Source organism: Rhagoletis pomonella, unplaced genomic scaffold, assembly GCF_013731165.1.
Source record: "Rhagoletis pomonella isolate Grant_MI unplaced genomic scaffold, Rhpom_1.0 Rhpom_scaffold_00007, whole genome shotgun sequence".
NCBI classification, from domain to species: Eukaryota; Metazoa; Arthropoda; class Insecta; order Diptera; family Tephritidae; genus Rhagoletis; species Rhagoletis pomonella.
Genome location: NW_023458561.1, coordinates 37,674,677 through 37,692,142, shown reverse-complemented (window position 1 = coordinate 37,692,142; position 17,466 = coordinate 37,674,677). Strand labels below are relative to the sequence as shown.

The 17,466-nt window shown below is 36.2% G+C and overlaps 1 protein-coding gene across 9 annotated transcripts in view; it reads left to right on the top strand.

Annotated features, from left to right (window-relative positions):
• LOC118742714 (E3 SUMO-protein ligase PIAS2) overlaps window positions 1–17,466 on the top strand; it is an 87,989-nt gene that overhangs the window by 9,128 nt on the left and 61,395 nt on the right. For 8 of the 9 annotated variants that reach the window (XM_036474994.1, XM_036474995.1, XM_036474997.1 and 5 more), the window contains exons 2-3: window positions 16,829–17,004; window positions 17,074–17,458. In XM_036474994.1, coding sequence (XP_036330887.1) covers window positions 16,829–17,004; window positions 17,074–17,458 — 561 coding nt within the window. Of the gene's footprint in view, window positions 1–5,165; window positions 5,286–16,828; window positions 17,005–17,073; window positions 17,459–17,466 lie in introns of those variants that run through there. The other variant, XM_036474999.1, reaches the window with a different exon arrangement.

The window sequence follows — 17,466 nt, the reverse complement described above, 5'->3', positions numbered from 1 at the left end:
TTTATTTGCAACAGCTGACGAGCGACGCATGCAAAAAGATGAGAGTTGGCTAAATTTTTGCTTTGTGTTGGCGTGTGCGTTGCCGAATTTTGGCTATGTGGACGGCTGCATTTGGATGCATGTATTCATAGTCAGTTGTTGAAGCGACGCCAACGCCAAAGTTCTATGTGGACGGGCCTGAACTAATTCATGAACCCAAAATACAAGTAGTTTGTTCCAGTATTCTTCGGGCAAAAACGTGTGGAACTGTCAAACTACAATTTTACTCTCAAGTTAGAGTAAAAGGTGAACAGATGCAGACTTGTACGGGAAGGCAAAAAGCAATTTTTTTTTCTGCACAAACGTCATTCGGTTGGTGCTACACTGATTTTGTTGAAAGATCAGTAAATAATTGTTAGAATGTATACAATTAAGAATAGTTGCGTACATATTCAAATGTTTTTTTTTTTGTTTACTTTCATTCTTTGAATTTAACTGCGTTCTGTTTTTGTTTTTAAAATTGCAACCCTGGCCGTCGTTTGACACTTTTCATGAACTTGCAGGAAGAAAAACTTCTGGCAATGAAACTTCTGACTGGGAAGAGTTGCTCTCACTCTCGCAAGTGTTCCCAGTGAGAGAAATTCTTACGTACGAGAACGAATCAAGCTCAGTTAGGCTGCGTTTCTCCGCACTCATTTAAGTAGAAATTAACTTTAATTAAATTCTCATATAAATTATTTTCAGGTTCAATAAGCTCTTTATTTAAGTGTGCAAAAAGTGATTGTAAAACAGACTTGGCCAGCGAAAGCTTTAATTTTGTGTCTGCTCTATCTAGTCAGAACCAGTCAGATTTTACTGGAAATCGATCCCGTACTCGGTTCTCTGACTATTGAGAGGACAAAAAAGAGAGTAAAAAGGGTCCTCTCTCTGTCAGAAGTTACCAGTTTTAGTCCGAAAATTTTCTGCTGGTAAATGTGTGTGTGTGTTTGGCAACCAAATTGTAAACAAACGAAAAGTGCACTCTGCGAATTCATGTTGAAAGTATTTTATTACTTGTTTAAGTGGATTCTAATGAATTTGAAAGTATTTTTGGTTATTTACATGTGTGAGCTGAGTGAGTTTACATACAAAATAAGAAAAAATGTACAACCAAAATTTGGGGGTTATGTTGAAGTTGACAGCAGTTACCATTTTTTAGTAGAAAGCGATCCCGTACTTTTCAATGTTACTCTCTCGCTCTGAGCGAGAGTTTTACTAGTTTAAGTCCGAGGAATACGGGATTGCACCTATAAATTGTTTAGGGAGCTTTTGAAAGCTTTGGCACGCGTTTGTTGTAAAAGCAGGACTCGTATACAAGTAAGCAGCAGATACATAAAATTGTGGGGTGTGTATATTGATCAGCTGACTAATCGTGTAACATCTCTGAGTGGTTATTCTGATTTACAGCCCTATTCTCGTGTAGTCATATGTATGCACAGTCAATAATGACAGCGAAAAGCTCGTTTTATTTGCCAATTGCGGTGAAAGTTTCTCTGTATTGAAACAGCTGTTCTTTGCTTAAATTTTTATTTTTAACCGCCACTGCAACAGACTGGATTTCTTTTAAATTAAACGCCGGAAAAGTGAGTAATTTTAAAATAGGAAAATTAATTTAATTTTTATACCCGAGCGCACTTGTGTACAAGGGTATTATAACTTTGTTCACATAATTGTTGTTTGTAACAGGCAAAACGAATCGAGATAAATATAAACAAATGTATACATAAATGATCAGAATGAAAAGAGAAATCGATTGAGCGGTGACTGTCTGTCCGTCCGTCTGTGCACACTTTCTTTCGGGCGTAGGACGGATGGTATTGAAAATGGGCAAAATCGGACTAACCACGCCCACCTCCCATATAACGATAATTTTCAGAAATACGAAAACTGCGATATTGTAGTAACTACTGAAGATTATTTACTCAAAAGTGATATTTACAATAATTTTTAGACGAAAAATAAGAATATTATAAGTTCTTGGAAAATGAGCGTAGCCACGCCAAGTTATGGTGATATGTATATATCTTGGTAACCGCTGCACCAATTTCTTCCAAACTTGGCACACTTGTTGGCCTTGGTACAGCATACCAAATGGCCAACAATTTTTAAAATCGGACAATAACCACGCCCACATCCCATATAACGGTAATTTAGAGAAATACAAAGTCTTCGATAAATCAGTAAATATTAAAGCTAATTTATTCAAAATTGATGTTTGCAACAATTCTTTACCAAGAAATACGTTTATGATAAAATTTTGGAAAATGGGCGTGGCACCGCCCACTTTTGATCACATATATGTATCTCAGTAACCGTTCTACCAATTTGTACCAAACTCGTTATGGTTATTGTGCTTGCCACATAAAAGCAAACCGTTGAAAATTATTGAAATCGGACTAAAATTACGGAGCTTTTCATATAACGGTAAATTTCAGAAATGCTTGAAACTTCAATATTTAGAAATTTCAGGACACTAATTTCTCAAAATTGATACAGCCCGGCTTACCATATAGCACACATATTTTTAATACTTGCGCCGGGTGTTTAATGTTCGGCTCCGCTCGAACTTAGGACCGGTTACTCAATGTCTGGTTATCACTAATCTCCGGTTAAACATAGTTATCGACGTTACCGACTCCCTGTTGTATGAATGGAGTCGAATACGTCGATAACAATATTTAACCGGAGATTAGTGTTAACAAGACATTGAGTAACCGGCTCTTAGACTTTCTTATTTGTTTATTGTGAATTCATGTATTAACAGGCTGTAATACTATATGCAGTTTTGTAATAACAGCTCCGAACTGCAAACGCTCGCCAATACATATGCTCGCTCTCGTTTGCCACAGACGGTGAGCGGCTCATATGTGAACTTGTCGTTGTAGCAGAAAGATGGGTAACAAAGACACGGATGATGCTATTGCAATCCTTTTAACTTAGCTTTTTTATGTATGTGCTACTTAAATTTATTTATATTATACTTGTATGTATGTAAAAACATATACATATAGGCTGCGTTTCTTTATACGTTCCAGACAGTCCCAACTCACAGGCAGAAAAAACCGAATGCGTTTGAAATATACAGTAACATATTATCAAGAACGTTCTAAAGAATAAGTAAACAAAAAAGTGTATTTCAAACGTTCATAATGGCTAATGAAATGCAGCCATAGTAATTTAGCAACCGCACTTTTCATAGAATATAGCGAGACGGCACAATGAAAACGTTGCCGCAAACAAAACGGCTCAATTTTATTAGTCAAAAATCAGCTGGTTTGCATTTGTTCCATACATTTGTTGTTGTTGTTGTTGTTCTTTTGCCGCAAATGCGTGCGTTAAAAGTTGAGAGTTGGGCGAATTTTGTCAGTCACGACAATGCATGCGTTGCCAATGTGGCGCATTTTATTCAAAATCACAGAGTTACTTGGATGTCAGTCAAAAGCATCCCTGTGACGCAGAAAACAATTTCTATCTGTCGGCCTTTAGCCAATTTAACAAATGGTGGTTTTTAAAATTTATTGTTCTTCTGCTAGCTTATTTCTGCTAGTAAAAATTTCACCAGCAAGAATATGCAGCTCTCCCGTGTTATTACGTTCTCGATTCAGTGCTCTCTTGCAAATTTTTTGGGTTATACACTTTTCCAGTAAAAATTTTTGTTACTATGCCCACCTACAGGTCTATTCAGCGCTGGTAATAAAAAGTTTGTAACCGGTAAATAAAGTTCCTGTCAATTTTTAAACCCTTTTCGCATTCTGTGTACTCTTGTAACCGGTAAATTTTGTTACCATCTCATAAGCTGGTAACAAAGTATTGCCCCGTGAAATATGCAATGCCAGAATTTGCACAATTCTTCATAGCTGAATCGCTGAATATTTTAACTGCATTACCAACGTTCCTAGAATCGCGGTGACAAGAACTGGTAACATTTTTTGGTAATAAAATTTCCCGGTTACAAAATCTTCGGTAACGCGCAGATTAGACCTGCTAATGTCTGGTTATCACTACTTTCCGATTAAACACCACTATCGACATTTTTGAGATCATGCACAAACACCTCGCATAATTACTAATTTCTATTGTTTTTCGTGTCTAAACCCGATGAACTTATCACATGTTTCTTGCCAGCCACCTGCCAGTTGTGCGTTCTTTTGTCGCTCGCTTACAAAAAAATGCAGCTAATATTGAACAACCGGCCCTAAAACTGTTAAAAGTCTGTTTCCAAGAGCCCGAAATTGCGCAATTTCGACACTCAAATTTCAATTTGAAATTGTAGCTGCTAACACGACCATCTCAATTTCGATGACGGTTTGTTTATATTTTGTTAGTTTTGATTTGCTCGGTTTGTTTGTTTTGTTATTTTTTGCTTGTTATTGACGTTTGTTTTTCTTATTTTAGCTCATTAATAATTCACAATAAGCAATTTTCAGAGCTGTACTCGCGAAGTTAAGGCAATTTCGTTTCAATTTCGCCGAAATTAAGATTCATACGTAATTTCAGGTGACAGTTCTTTGTATGGCCAAATTGAGAATCGTATCTCAATTTCAGATGAAATTGAGAATAGTCTCGCAATTTGGGCTGCGTGGAAACGCGCTTTTACGAGGATTACAGCATGTTGACATTTTTGTTATTTTCCGTCCCTGATTAAAACGTCAATAAATCTCCCGCCACGAAGTTTTCGCGCAAATGAAAAATGTGTGAATAATCCTTGCCGTGAACAATATGCGGTCTTCATTGGCAAAATATTGAACAGTGGTACACAAACAAAATACATGGAAACAATTACCGAGTACTAGCTTCGGTGTGAACACTCCTTGTATTTTTGCCGACATAGAGGTATGTTCATTCGAATTCACAACTTTGGGTGTGTTCACTGTCGTGCCGCAATAAAGATTTCTTTTCTAAAATAGGGGGAAATTAATAAAGACCTAACTCGGCGCCGTCGCCGCCATATTCTTTGCGACAACATAATTTTTGTGTGTTCAAAGAAATAAAAAGTGTGCGGTTTCACGGAAAATGTGGAAAAAGTGCTAAAAACAATAAGTGTACATGATAAACTTGCAACAATTAGTATCCAAAATGTTGTACTAGCTTAAAAAGGCAATGGAGTCAGTAAATAATGTGTAATTAAATGTTTTGAATTGGCTGAAAATTTTCTCCACTTTTTGCTGAGAAAGTGTGCAGGGCATAGTGAATTTGTAGTTGAATTTGCTGCAAATAATTTAGAAAATCATTTGTTTAACGCCCGGAATACTATCTTTTCACCTCAGGTATGAATGAAATTCAACAATAATCAAATTATTTAGAATATATTTAAAGGAAAGTATTTTTATAGTGGTTGGCAGTTTCAATTAAAAAGTCAAAGGGCACATGAGAAATAAGGTTTCGCGAAAATCTGTATGATATTTAGGCCGCAGAAGAGTGGCGTGGGTGATTCCCAGACTCGGGAGCTTTGCATAAACTGTAGAACTCGGGGAAAATATGTAATTAGCTGTAAATATCTATGATTGGACAGGTGGCAAATGGAAAGTGTGGTCGATACAAATACGAATGCTTTGTATGTACATACATTTGTTTTCAGTAGCGGTCCTTTTGTTTTCTAACCTATACATTGCGTGCCGCTAGCAAGCTAAAAAATTTAAATCAAGTTAAATTACGGCATACTTTTTTTTAGATAAATTCTATTTTTTTGGAATTTACCTTCGCATAAACCATACACATAACAAAAGTTAATTTACCGTTTTAAAAATTTTCCTGCTTGGCCATTTTCCAAAACGGGCTAGTTGATTTGGCGGTGGTTGTAACATTATATATAGTAGAAAATGTATTTCTATATACCAGTCAGTAACCTCCTAAACGCGCATCCGGATTCCAAGATCGCTATCTTTAATTTTGATCGCCAAATTCTCTAAAAGAATAGCAGGCGTTTAAAAACAGGCAACATCTCGTTACATATCCCCCATACTGCAAGGGCTCGAATCGTCACATACGACATCGTATTACTCGTCACGTAAAAAACATTTTTCGGATTAAGCTATACAGTTGTCCACAAAATAATAGGAGTGGGATATTTTAACCGGGAAAATTTTCCAAAACGGATCCAGGCTTTGAAAAAAAAAAAATATTAGGGAGTATAGAGGAGCTTTTTCAGATTCTAAATCTGAAGACCCCACCCTCCGGAGGCTTATAGTTTTAAAGTAATTCGCATTTAAAGTTGCAAAAAATACCGAATTTAACCCCACCTTTTGCTTTGTACACCAATTGAAGTGAAATGTCAGTGCTGCCATACATATGAAAAAATGCCTCAAAAACACAAAACGGAAGCAATAAAAAAATGCAGATAATGATCGCGCGATATTTAATAAAAAAATTTAATTATTTATTGGTCGATTTTTGATTAAAAAGTTGCATAATTTATCGAAGTATCGAGTTTTAGAATATAAAGCGCCGTAGGCGAAAATTTTTAATAAAAAATCGCGCGATTTTTAATTAAAAATTTTCATTATTTATGGAAGTATCGATTTTTAGAATATAAAGCGGCGCAGGCGAAAATTTTTAATAAAAAATCGCGCGATTTTTAATAAAAAATTTTCATTATTTATGGAAGTATCGATTTTTAGAATATAAAGCGCCGTAGGCGAAAATTTTTAATAAAAAATCGCGCGATTTAGAATATAAAGCGATTTTTTATTAAAAATTTTCGATATATATGGAACTATATTAATATATGGTTACTGGGTGTTTTATATAAAATCGCGCGATATGACGATTTTACGCACAACTCCTTTTTGTGTTGGCCGCGTTTTAATAAAATCCTTTAATAGTGGCGTATTTACTTTTAAAACGTATGGCAGCACATATTTGCTCTTACTGTCGGCCATTGTTATTTCTGTTTGTTTGTGAAAAGTGGTAAAACGTGAACACAAGTTTATAAACGCGTTTTACTTAATTAATTGGTGAATTATATATAATAAAAGCATAAAATACGCATGTGAGCATTGAAAATATAACATGTAACACAAAATATAAGTGATAAGTGGCATATTTTAAAAAAATTAGGGGGTGATAGTGGACATTATTTAACAACAAATTGCTAAAATACTATTAGCAATTATATTGTGAGAGTGAACAATTCATGTTGAGGAGGCCTCCCCCAACATCCTCACCAAGTTTCATGACGAAATTCCTTATACTTTCGCTGAAATTTCGATTGGTTCCGTTTTGGAAAGCCCACTTTTTTAACCTGTTTTGGCTATTTGTCTTTAGTTTATTTAATGTTTCGTATTTTTTTGTAAAAGCCTAGCTGGTAATACAACAAACACCATATAAATTTACATTTTCAAGTTTGTACAAAAATTATAAAAATTCTGCAAATTTTCACCAAAATTTCAAACTATTTAACCAGAATCTTTAGAAAATATCTTGGTATGCAGTTTTGTAGCCCATTCAATTATAGTCTGAAGAAGTGCAAGTTTCAAGCTGCTAAAAAATTCTGTTGATTTTTGAGAATTTTTTCGGTTGAAGGTGTTTCACGTTTTTTCCATACAAAGTATGTTCGACAATTTTCTTTTTTATGGGGACATTGCCAGCAAAAAAAATTGCCAAAAATCAACGGAATTTTTTAGCAGCTTTCAACTTGCACTTCTTCAGACTAGAATTGAATGGGCTATAAAACTGCATACCAGAATTTTCTCTGAAGATTCTGATTAAAAAGTTTGATATTTTGGTGAAAATTTACAGAATTTTAATAATTTTTGTACAAAGGTTGAAATCTGAATTTATTCGTTGTTTGTTGTATACCCAGCTTGACTTTTGTATAAAAATAATAAACATTAAATAAACAAAAGGCAAATAGCAAAAACTGACCAAAATAACGCACTCCTATTATTTTGTGGACCACTGTACGTGAACGTACTCTTTATCATGATAAAAATATAGTAAGGTAGAACCGCTGAGAGTCACTTTAGAAATTCTTGACGTTTCCAAACAATTTAATTTTTGAATTTACTCACAAACTCACACACACATTTTCATATTCGATCTCAAGCAACAACAATTTCGAACAATTTAAATTTTTTATTTTCACTTTTATATGATTTTAAAATGTTGGCAAATTTCAAAAAAAAATCATGGCCGACAAATTGAGAGAACGGTTCTACCTTGCTATGTTTTTATCATGCTCTTTATCATGATAAAAAAATAGGAGGTAGAACCGCTGAGAGGAATTTTTCAAATTCTTGACGTATGCAAACAATTTCATTTTAAAATTCTACACACAAACTCACACACACGTTCTCATATTCAATCTCAAACATCAACTTTGAACAATTCTTTTTTTTACTGTCAATTTTATATGATTTTAAAATGTTGGCAAACTTAAAAAAAAATCATGGCCGACGAATTGAGAGAACGGTTTTACCCATGATAAAAACATAAGGTAAAACCATTGAGAGGCAGTCTGACGTTTGCCAACAATATAATTTTAAAATCAAAACTCAAACTCACACACACATTCTCATTTTCAATCTCAAACAACAACAATTGTGAACAATAATTTTTTTATTTTCAATTTTATATGATTTTAAAATGTTGGCAAACGTCAGAAAAAAATCATGGCCGACGAAATGAGAGAATGAATTTACGTTGTAATGTTTTTATCATGGTTTTACCCATGGTGGAATAATAACAAGGTGTTGTCAGATACTTAACCTAACTTTTTCGGCAGGTCTCTTCCGGTCACGCATTTTAAAGTAGTAGAAAAAGTATTAATTATTTACTACTTTTGATCCGTTGGTGCATACTATTTCAAATTAAATGTAGAAAAATGTATAATAAAAGGCTTATAAGCCTGAATACATGTTTGTATCGGCAGCTCCACACAGCTTGGACATATATTGTAACTTTAAAAAAGTAAAGGCGCTAAAATAAGGCAATTTCCTATAAGACTGTAAATGATTTTTTAAATAGATTAAAACACATAAATATCAATAATATAAGCGAATTTCTAATTTAACCATGCAGTCCCTCTATTTTAGCGTATTAGTAGTCCATTTGACTCAATATTATGACAATGCAACAAAAGTTATTTAATATAAAAAATCGCCTTTCCATACGATTTTTGTGTACGTCTTTTTCTCTTGATAACCACGATATCTTTTATTTATTTTTACATTTTGAGGACAAAAATTATATAAATCCATCAATTTTAAATATTAATATCGTTCTGAAAACACCAAGTTCTTTAAAAATCGCGATAAAACGAATTACTAAAATGGAACATTTTAGATACTATTTCCCAACGAATAGTAGTATAAAAATTAAGATCAGCAGCACTGAAAATAAGCATGCCGATCTTGTCAAAATTACAACAAACACGTCGCTACTGACAACACCTTGTTATTATTCCACCATGGGTTGCAAGAATGATAGAATACAAAGATTGCGCCGATAGGGGTGCAAAAATTTTTCGTTCTGCGCATCTACGTCATAATATGAAAGTTGTTGTTGGCGATCTGTCATCTCTAACCAAGAAACAGCGTAAAAGGGCCAATTCGTTGAGCAAGGGCGTGCTCATAGCATGGTAAGTAGCATCTGCGACAATACATTACTTTTTACTAACTTCCAATGCGTACTTATTTTAGGAAATACAATGCAAACGGTGCCAACATAAAATTAAACTGCCAAGGCATAAGCAAGAAATTTTACCTGAAACTGTGACGCCTGCCCACAGCATCAAATAAGGATATCGTTCCAATGAAACCCAATATTAACGACGTATTTTGACGACGATGAACTCTTTGCGAACGCTCCGGGTTTTCATCACCGGGCTTGTAAATTGATGGCACGGAGCCTCGTTTCAACAATCTTCTTTTTGCATAACCTTAGAAATGTTTTAAACACTTTCATTAATATAAACACAATAAACGAAATAAATAAACATCCTACCCACTTCAAACTGCAGACTATTTTCAAAATCTTCACTTCTTCAAGTTTTAAATTGGAAATCCTTGCTTTGCCGGCAGAACTGGATCCACTTTTTCCTAAGTTCTGGATCTGAAGGAAAAGTAAACAAACTGCACTCTGCCGCCGTTTTTCCACATTTCGCAACTGCGCACTTCATTTTACAACGTTTTTATTTTATAACTTTAACAAAAATATCACAAATCAATACGTTTTCCTCGCAAACCAATACGTTTCCCTCGCAAACCAATACGCTTCCCACCAAAAAATTTTATATTATGACGTCAACACTCGAGCAGCTGATTTGTAAACAAGAGTAACGGACCTGCGCAAAGCGCAATCTCTTTATTCTATCATTCTTGCATGGGTTGTACCTAACTATGTTATCATGCTCTTTATCCCATTCAGCTTATGCGACTGACGTATCACATAATTTTCTTTCGTATGGTTATTGTTCCGTGAACGGATGTTACGATTCGATGTTTTGGTAATTCTCTAGTAAAGGGTAACAACCGCTAATAAAGGTCCGGAAAAGTCGGGAGGGGTACCAAACGACGTGTTTCGGTCCCCCCATTAACAATCCGGAGGGGGAGGGCTAATATTAACCATTTAAAAGTTATAAACAAAAAACATTTGTTAAATTTCGTTGTTTTGTATGGGCAATTACCCCGAAAAAAATTCACTAATCACCTGTTCTCACTTTTTAAAGACTTAAAATATATAATTTAACTTAAATATTAAATAAACACATAGTTTTATCAATCTAAGATAGATTATTTTGTTACTAAAAAAGAAGTTGACATTCTTTGCGAGCTGAGACGCGAGATTCCACTCACTTTTCCTTACAAGGCGTGTGCAGTGTTCAATGCTTTTCGGTATCTTCTTTTGTTTGATGTATATATATAAATAATGAACATTTAAAAAAAAAAATCGCGCGATTGTCGATGAATACTGAGAATACCGACCCTTGAGCTAGAGAGAAAAGAAAACGTGGACATGGTGCACCGCTTTCTGCTGGGTTTAATGGTAAACCTTTTTTTTGTGCAAATTGACAGGGGCGGCGCTAGGGGGCTAAACGTGGAATTTCCTACATTTTCAAAAGCTTATATTTTGAAAACTATTGAACCGATTTTCAAAAAAAGGACACAGTTGGAAAGGTAATTGAGGGCCGTTTCAATATATATATCTATGTATATAATGCAATCATATTTTGATAAAAAGTAAAAAAAAAACGAAATTATGGCAATTTTTTTTTATAAAAATTTATGTTTTTCGTAAAAAAATACGTAATTAACTATATTAACAAATATGTTTATCGGAAAGACCATAAAAATACCTTTATTTTGGCGTATAATTTTATATAGTTAGGTTTAAGTACAACTACCAGCAGTGCAATAAAACAATTGTGTTAATGTTATATGTTCTCTGCAAAAGGTGTTCAGCCCCTTTTATTTGGCAACACAGAAAGAAGAATTCTACGTAGTGCCGTAGTAGCCGAAGGCCGCCTACGCAAAAAGGTGTTCTCCTCTGCAAAAGGTGTTCTGCCCTGCCCCTTTTCTTTGGCAACACAGAAAGGAGAATTCTACGTAGTGAGGAGATGAAAATTCCTCGTTTAGCCCCCCCTATCGCCGCCCCTGTCAATTTGCACAAAAAAAAATATGCCGTTATAATCCGGAAGAGTGGCGGGCCACGCCCACTTTTTTCTCTAGCTCAAAGGTCAGTATTCTTTAGGTATTCCAGAATCAATTATGTAAATTGGCCCAATGGAGGCTTTTTTTCAAAATATCCTTAAACGTTTGAAGGCTGGCAGCTTTGCCCTACTTCCTTCAAGCGCCTCAAAGTATCAAATAGCCAAATGTTTTATTTGAAAGCCGTTGGAGGCTTTTGAGATCAACTAACTGATGCAGATTTAAAAAAAAAAAAATTTGCCACCTTGAACGTCGGGTCGAGTAAAGTTGATGCAGCTAGCAAAAAGATTGTTCAATGGATGAATTTCAGACAACTACAGAATTCATATTTCTAGAAAATATTTCTGCGATTATTTTACAATTGATCGATTAATAATCGAGTATTGAAACACAAAACTGCGATAAAATTAAATCTTAAATTTTCTACAAAATAATCGATTAATTTAATTCAATGATTAACCTCTGCCATCCCTAGTGGAGAGTTTCCGACAGAGGAAACCTAAACCAACCCAGTGCTCGAATCGTAACATCCGTTCACGGATCGAAAACTATACGAAAGAAAATTACGTGATACGTCAGGCAGTATAAGCTGAATGGGACAAAGAGTACGTTCACGTATGTCATATTCCGAAAAATGTGTTTTTACGTGACGAGTAGTACGATATCGTATGTGACGATTCGAGCCCTGTCTCCAAGTTTTGATCCGTCTGTGAAGAAGTTTGTCGCTCCTTCCTCGAGTAACCCCGCCCTACCCTCTTGGGATGATATAAGTAGAGAAGAAGCTTCTGGGATCCATTTCAGAGGCGCTGTAATCTATGTATTCAGGATAAAGTCAAAGCCCTCCAGAACTCCAGAGTGCTACCACCCGGTTTCCCTGAGCAGAATAACAGTTCGTAGGTGTGGTTCCTATGCTCCACTATTTCCAATAAGGGCGATCCACAGTAAACACTCCAGTCGGTTTACACGTGTAGTCTTCTCTAGTGAGTTCCACCAGACAAGGGCTCTGTGAAACAAGATAGGCTTAAATCTGGTTATCTTATCTTATGTTATCTTTATTTATTCATTGCTTAAAGCAATTTTCATCAAAATTTCGATTTTCTTAATTAGATTTCCTAGAACGATTTCGAGTATGCAGTTTTATAGCCCATTCAATTTTAGTAAAAAGTGCAAGTTTCAAGTCGTTAGAAATTTCCGATGATTTTGAGATTTATTTTGTGGGGGTGTTGCGCATTTTCTTCCATATAAAAATTAAATTTGTTCATATGAAAGAAAATGCGCAACACCCTCCACAAACAAACAAAAAAATCTAAAAAATTTACCGTTGATTTTAGCGGTTTGAAACTTGCGTTTTACTATACTAAAATTAAACGTGCTATAAAACTGCAAAATCTAAACCTTTCTAATTAAAAAAATCGAAATTTGGATGATTTTTTTTTTTAAGTTTGATTATTTTTTTGAACTTTGTGAAAGCTTTGCAATTTTTATTTATGTGGTATCTCCTTTATTATCAGTTCAGACAAAAAGGTATTTTTGTAATTTTTAGTGGGACGAGGTCTGCATAGCACTCACGAAAAACGTGAAATTATTAAAACCGTTCTTAAAAATAGGAAAACATATAAAGTGGAAAAAAATCGGTGAATGTTCAGCTACCATAATTCGAAATGCGTTAAGGTATCAAAATAACCGTGAAAAAAATTGGTGGTAAGCAGAAATTATCAACGACTACCATGCGAAAAATTATTAAATATTCGAAGACTCGTCCTACAATGTCGGCTGTAGAAATTTTGGATAACCTTAAGTTGCCATGTAGTGTTCATACAGTAAAGAGGCGTCTCAGATAACACAAACTTTATGCAGAAGTCCATGTGTGGTCCAGTAAAATCGTGTGGTACGTAGACTAGGTTTTGCCAAAAAAGACCTGGATTGGCCTATTCGAAATGGGGGAACATTTTGTGGGCGGATGAGTCAAAAATTGTTTTATACGCTGGTAAAAGCTCTCGTCAGTTCGTAAGACGGCCCCCAAATATTGAATATCATGCAATCTGGACTTCGTCCGTCAGTTCATATAGATGCCTCCTGACGTGTCTAGGCGAGGGCTCCTCTGCAAGCAGCTGCCTGTTTGGGTGGCCGCATCTGTGGCTCCCAACCAGAAACTGCTTGCAGAGCATAATGTTATGCTCCCTAATTGGGAGCATTTTCGCCTCGTCATGGAGGTGGTGTTCGGGTGACATCAGGAGGCATCCGGTCGCTGTCCTGAGTGCGGTGTACTGTGCTGTCTGTAGCTCCATCCACTGCGTCCTACTAGTCCCCGGCGACCACACTGGTGCTGCGTAGTTTAAAACCGACCGGCCTATTGCCTTGTATGTTGCCAGCAACATTTCTTTGTCTTTGCCCCAGGTACTGCCGGCTAGCGACTTGAGGACTTTGTTGCGGCTCTGTACTTTGTTGACAATAGCAGTTGCATGCGCAGAGAAGGAGAGCAGGCTGTCGAATGTTACTCCGAGTGTATCATCGACGTGAATTCCCAGCGGTAGCCTGACCTCCTTCGCCCAGGTGGTGAACAAGGTCGCAGAGGATTTCGTAGGGGAGAGGGCTAGACACTTTGCAATGAAGCAGCGAGAAAGATCGGAGAGATACCCGTTTACTTTCGAACACAGGTCAATAATCCCATTCCCAGTCGCCATGATCGGGCAATCGTCGGCGTAGGAGACAATCGAGACTCCCTCTGGTGGTTGAGGGAGCTTTGAAATATAAAAGTTAAACAGTAGCGGGGATAGGACACCACCCTGTCGAACCCCCTGTTTGATTTTCCTAAGTTTGCTAAATTTGTCTCTAAGCATTACCGACGAGTGTCGACCACTCAGATAATTTGCCGACCACCGTTTGAGCCTCTGTGGGAGAGAGGAAGCCTCTATGTCTTCTAGTAGCGTGGAATGGCTGACAGTGTCAAAAGCCTTTGACAGGTCCAACGCTACTAGAATCGTTCTCTCATAGGGACGGTTACGGTTAAGGCCACGAGTTATCTGAGTGTTTATGGCGTTAAGTGCTGTTGTTGCACTTTAAGGAAACCATGCTGATGCTTCGCTGGGGTCAGGTGGTTCGTGAAATACGGGAGCAGCAGGGCCTCAAGTGTCTTCGCTACCGGGGAAAGGAGCGTTATCGTTTGATACGAATCTCCTTTGTTGGCAGGTTTCCCCGGTTTGAGCAGTGGGACCACTTCCAGATGTCTGGGATGATGAGAGTGGCCATACACAAATTGAGGTCCTCCGTTAGGTACGCTACTCCCGCAGGACCCAAATTTTTCAGCATCAGCATGCATGTTCCGTCGGGACCCATGGATTTGGAGGCTTTCGCCTTCCCGATGGCCACCTGAACTTCACCGCATGGGGATGTTTTTCATGTCATGGTGTGGTGTGTGAAAAATTGTGGTTTCGGAACAACGGAATTGAGGTAATGCGTGCGGCCAGCTCAATCTCCTGACCTCAATCCTATGCAAATCATTTGGACCGACCTTAAGAAAGCCTTATGGTTATGGGATGCAAAACCAAAAAAAAAAACTCAATACCACAGGAAATATGTCAACGCGTCGTATACTATGAGAAATAGTTGTGCAGCAGTGATTAAAAACAACGGTCATGCTACCACATACTAAAAAACTGTTAATGTCATAACAATTTAATACAAATTTAAGACTTATTACATACTGCATACAATTTTGCTGCTCGCAGTAATTTCCATAAAAACACATTTTACGTAAATAAATTTTTTAGTGTTTATGTAAATAAAACTCTTTTGGCCCTACATTTAGTTATGAAATTGCCCTTCAGTTTTTCAATAAAATGAATGAAACTATTATTTTGGGTTTTTTAGTAACCGCTAGTCAACTTTTGATAACAAATTTGAATTCCTCGGTTGAAAATCTACAAGAAAAGTCCATAAAACCAAACACCAAAATTTTTTGCTGAGACCAAGAGAGCAAAGTATTAATTTTTTTCGAAAATTAATTTTTCAACGAAACTTTTCATGAGTTATAATGACAATACATTTCCCTTGTAGGCGGTTATGCCAGCTTTCGAATCAATTATGGTATTCACAACGGTGTTGTAAGTGTCGTATTGTTGTATGTCGTTAACTTTAAACTACTATCAAAGTCATATGAATTTTCGCAGTGTTAAAAAATGGTTGGTTATGGTTTTAAGTTCTCTAAACATTTATTTAAGCTTTTAAAGTTTACGACATACAACAATACGACACTTACGACACCGTTGTGAATCCCCAAAATATGTTTCCATATTTTTGCCTTATTTCCATCGAGAGATTTACGATTTAGTCCATCAACACTCCCAACACGTACACTGTGCGACGATGGCGTATGCTAAGTAAATCAAAACAAAGAAGAATAGGAGAATAAAAGAGTTCTCAATACCATGAAGTCTTTAACATTTAACTTTTCGAACGTCGTTAAATTTTGTTTAATTGTAAAAATATATGATTTTTAGGAAGAATAAATAAAGAAAATGTTAGAAAAATAGTGGACTTAGAAAAAATTGCGAATTTCAGTGCTAATTTTGTTACATGCTTTTTACTTTTACTTGAAAATTGTCAAAATCGGCAAAACCAAAGTAGCGGTCCGCTGTATGCGCACCCTTTGTTCTCCACTTCGTGCAAAACTATAGTATAGTATACCGCGTTAAGCGACAACGTATCGGTGCCGCAACCTAAAATCCCGCTTTATGAAGCAAGCCTAAAGAGTGAGGTTAAGTTACCTACATTGTGATTGATGAACGTTTGACTTTTTCATTAAGTGGAGTTTTGTGAATACATATCCGATTCCGTTTCGGTATAATAAAAAAGTGCGAGATAAATTGTTTTGAAATGTCTGGAGATAAGAAAAAATTTCCCGGATTAGCAACACATGCAAAGCCAAATTCTGGCATGAGAAACGCAAAAGCGTCGGTGCAAAGTAAAAGTAGAAATAGAAATGAAACTAAGCTTGCGTTTGATACCCCACTGAATTATGTTCGTTTTCCGTTTTTTATACTTATCTACTATTTAATGTATTTATGGTGTTATAATACATTTGTATTTGTGTATTTGTTTATGAAACATATCTGTTGATTACAATATATTTTATGCAAAATTTTTGATTTTCTCTTGTCTTATAGGAATGTGAGGAAATGGTAAATTTGCTACGGGTAGTAGAGCTTCAGCAGATACTATCTTTTTTGAATATTTCCTTTGCTGGACGTAAAAGCGATTTGCAACGACGTGTCATAAATCTTCTTCATACAAACTACGATTTATTATCACATAAAATACGTGAAGTTTACACAAATTCGCTGTAAGTTCACTTAAAGTTTTTCCTTCATTGCGTAATTTATATAATTATTTTTTATATGATAACTTACAGAACAGAACAACAGGCTCAACAATACGGGCCAACAGATCCGAAAAGAATGTATTCACACATGCAAATGCCGCCGGTGCAACCGAATCCTGCAGCTGGTCTGCAAAATACCGGTCAGCCTACCGCTGTCGGTGCACAACCCATTGCAGGAGTACCGCCGTCAGGGCCTGGTGTTGCAAATAATATGGTACCATTTATGAATCCCATTCCTACTCATATACCCATACATCCCGATGTACGTTTAAAGAAGCTTGCTTTTTACGATGTGCTGGGTGTGCTGATTAAGCCGTCATCGCTTGTGCCGCGCAATACACAGCGTATACAAGAGGTGCCCTTCTACTTTACATTGACACCACAGCAAGCCACAGAAATTGCATCAAATCGTGACATACGGAA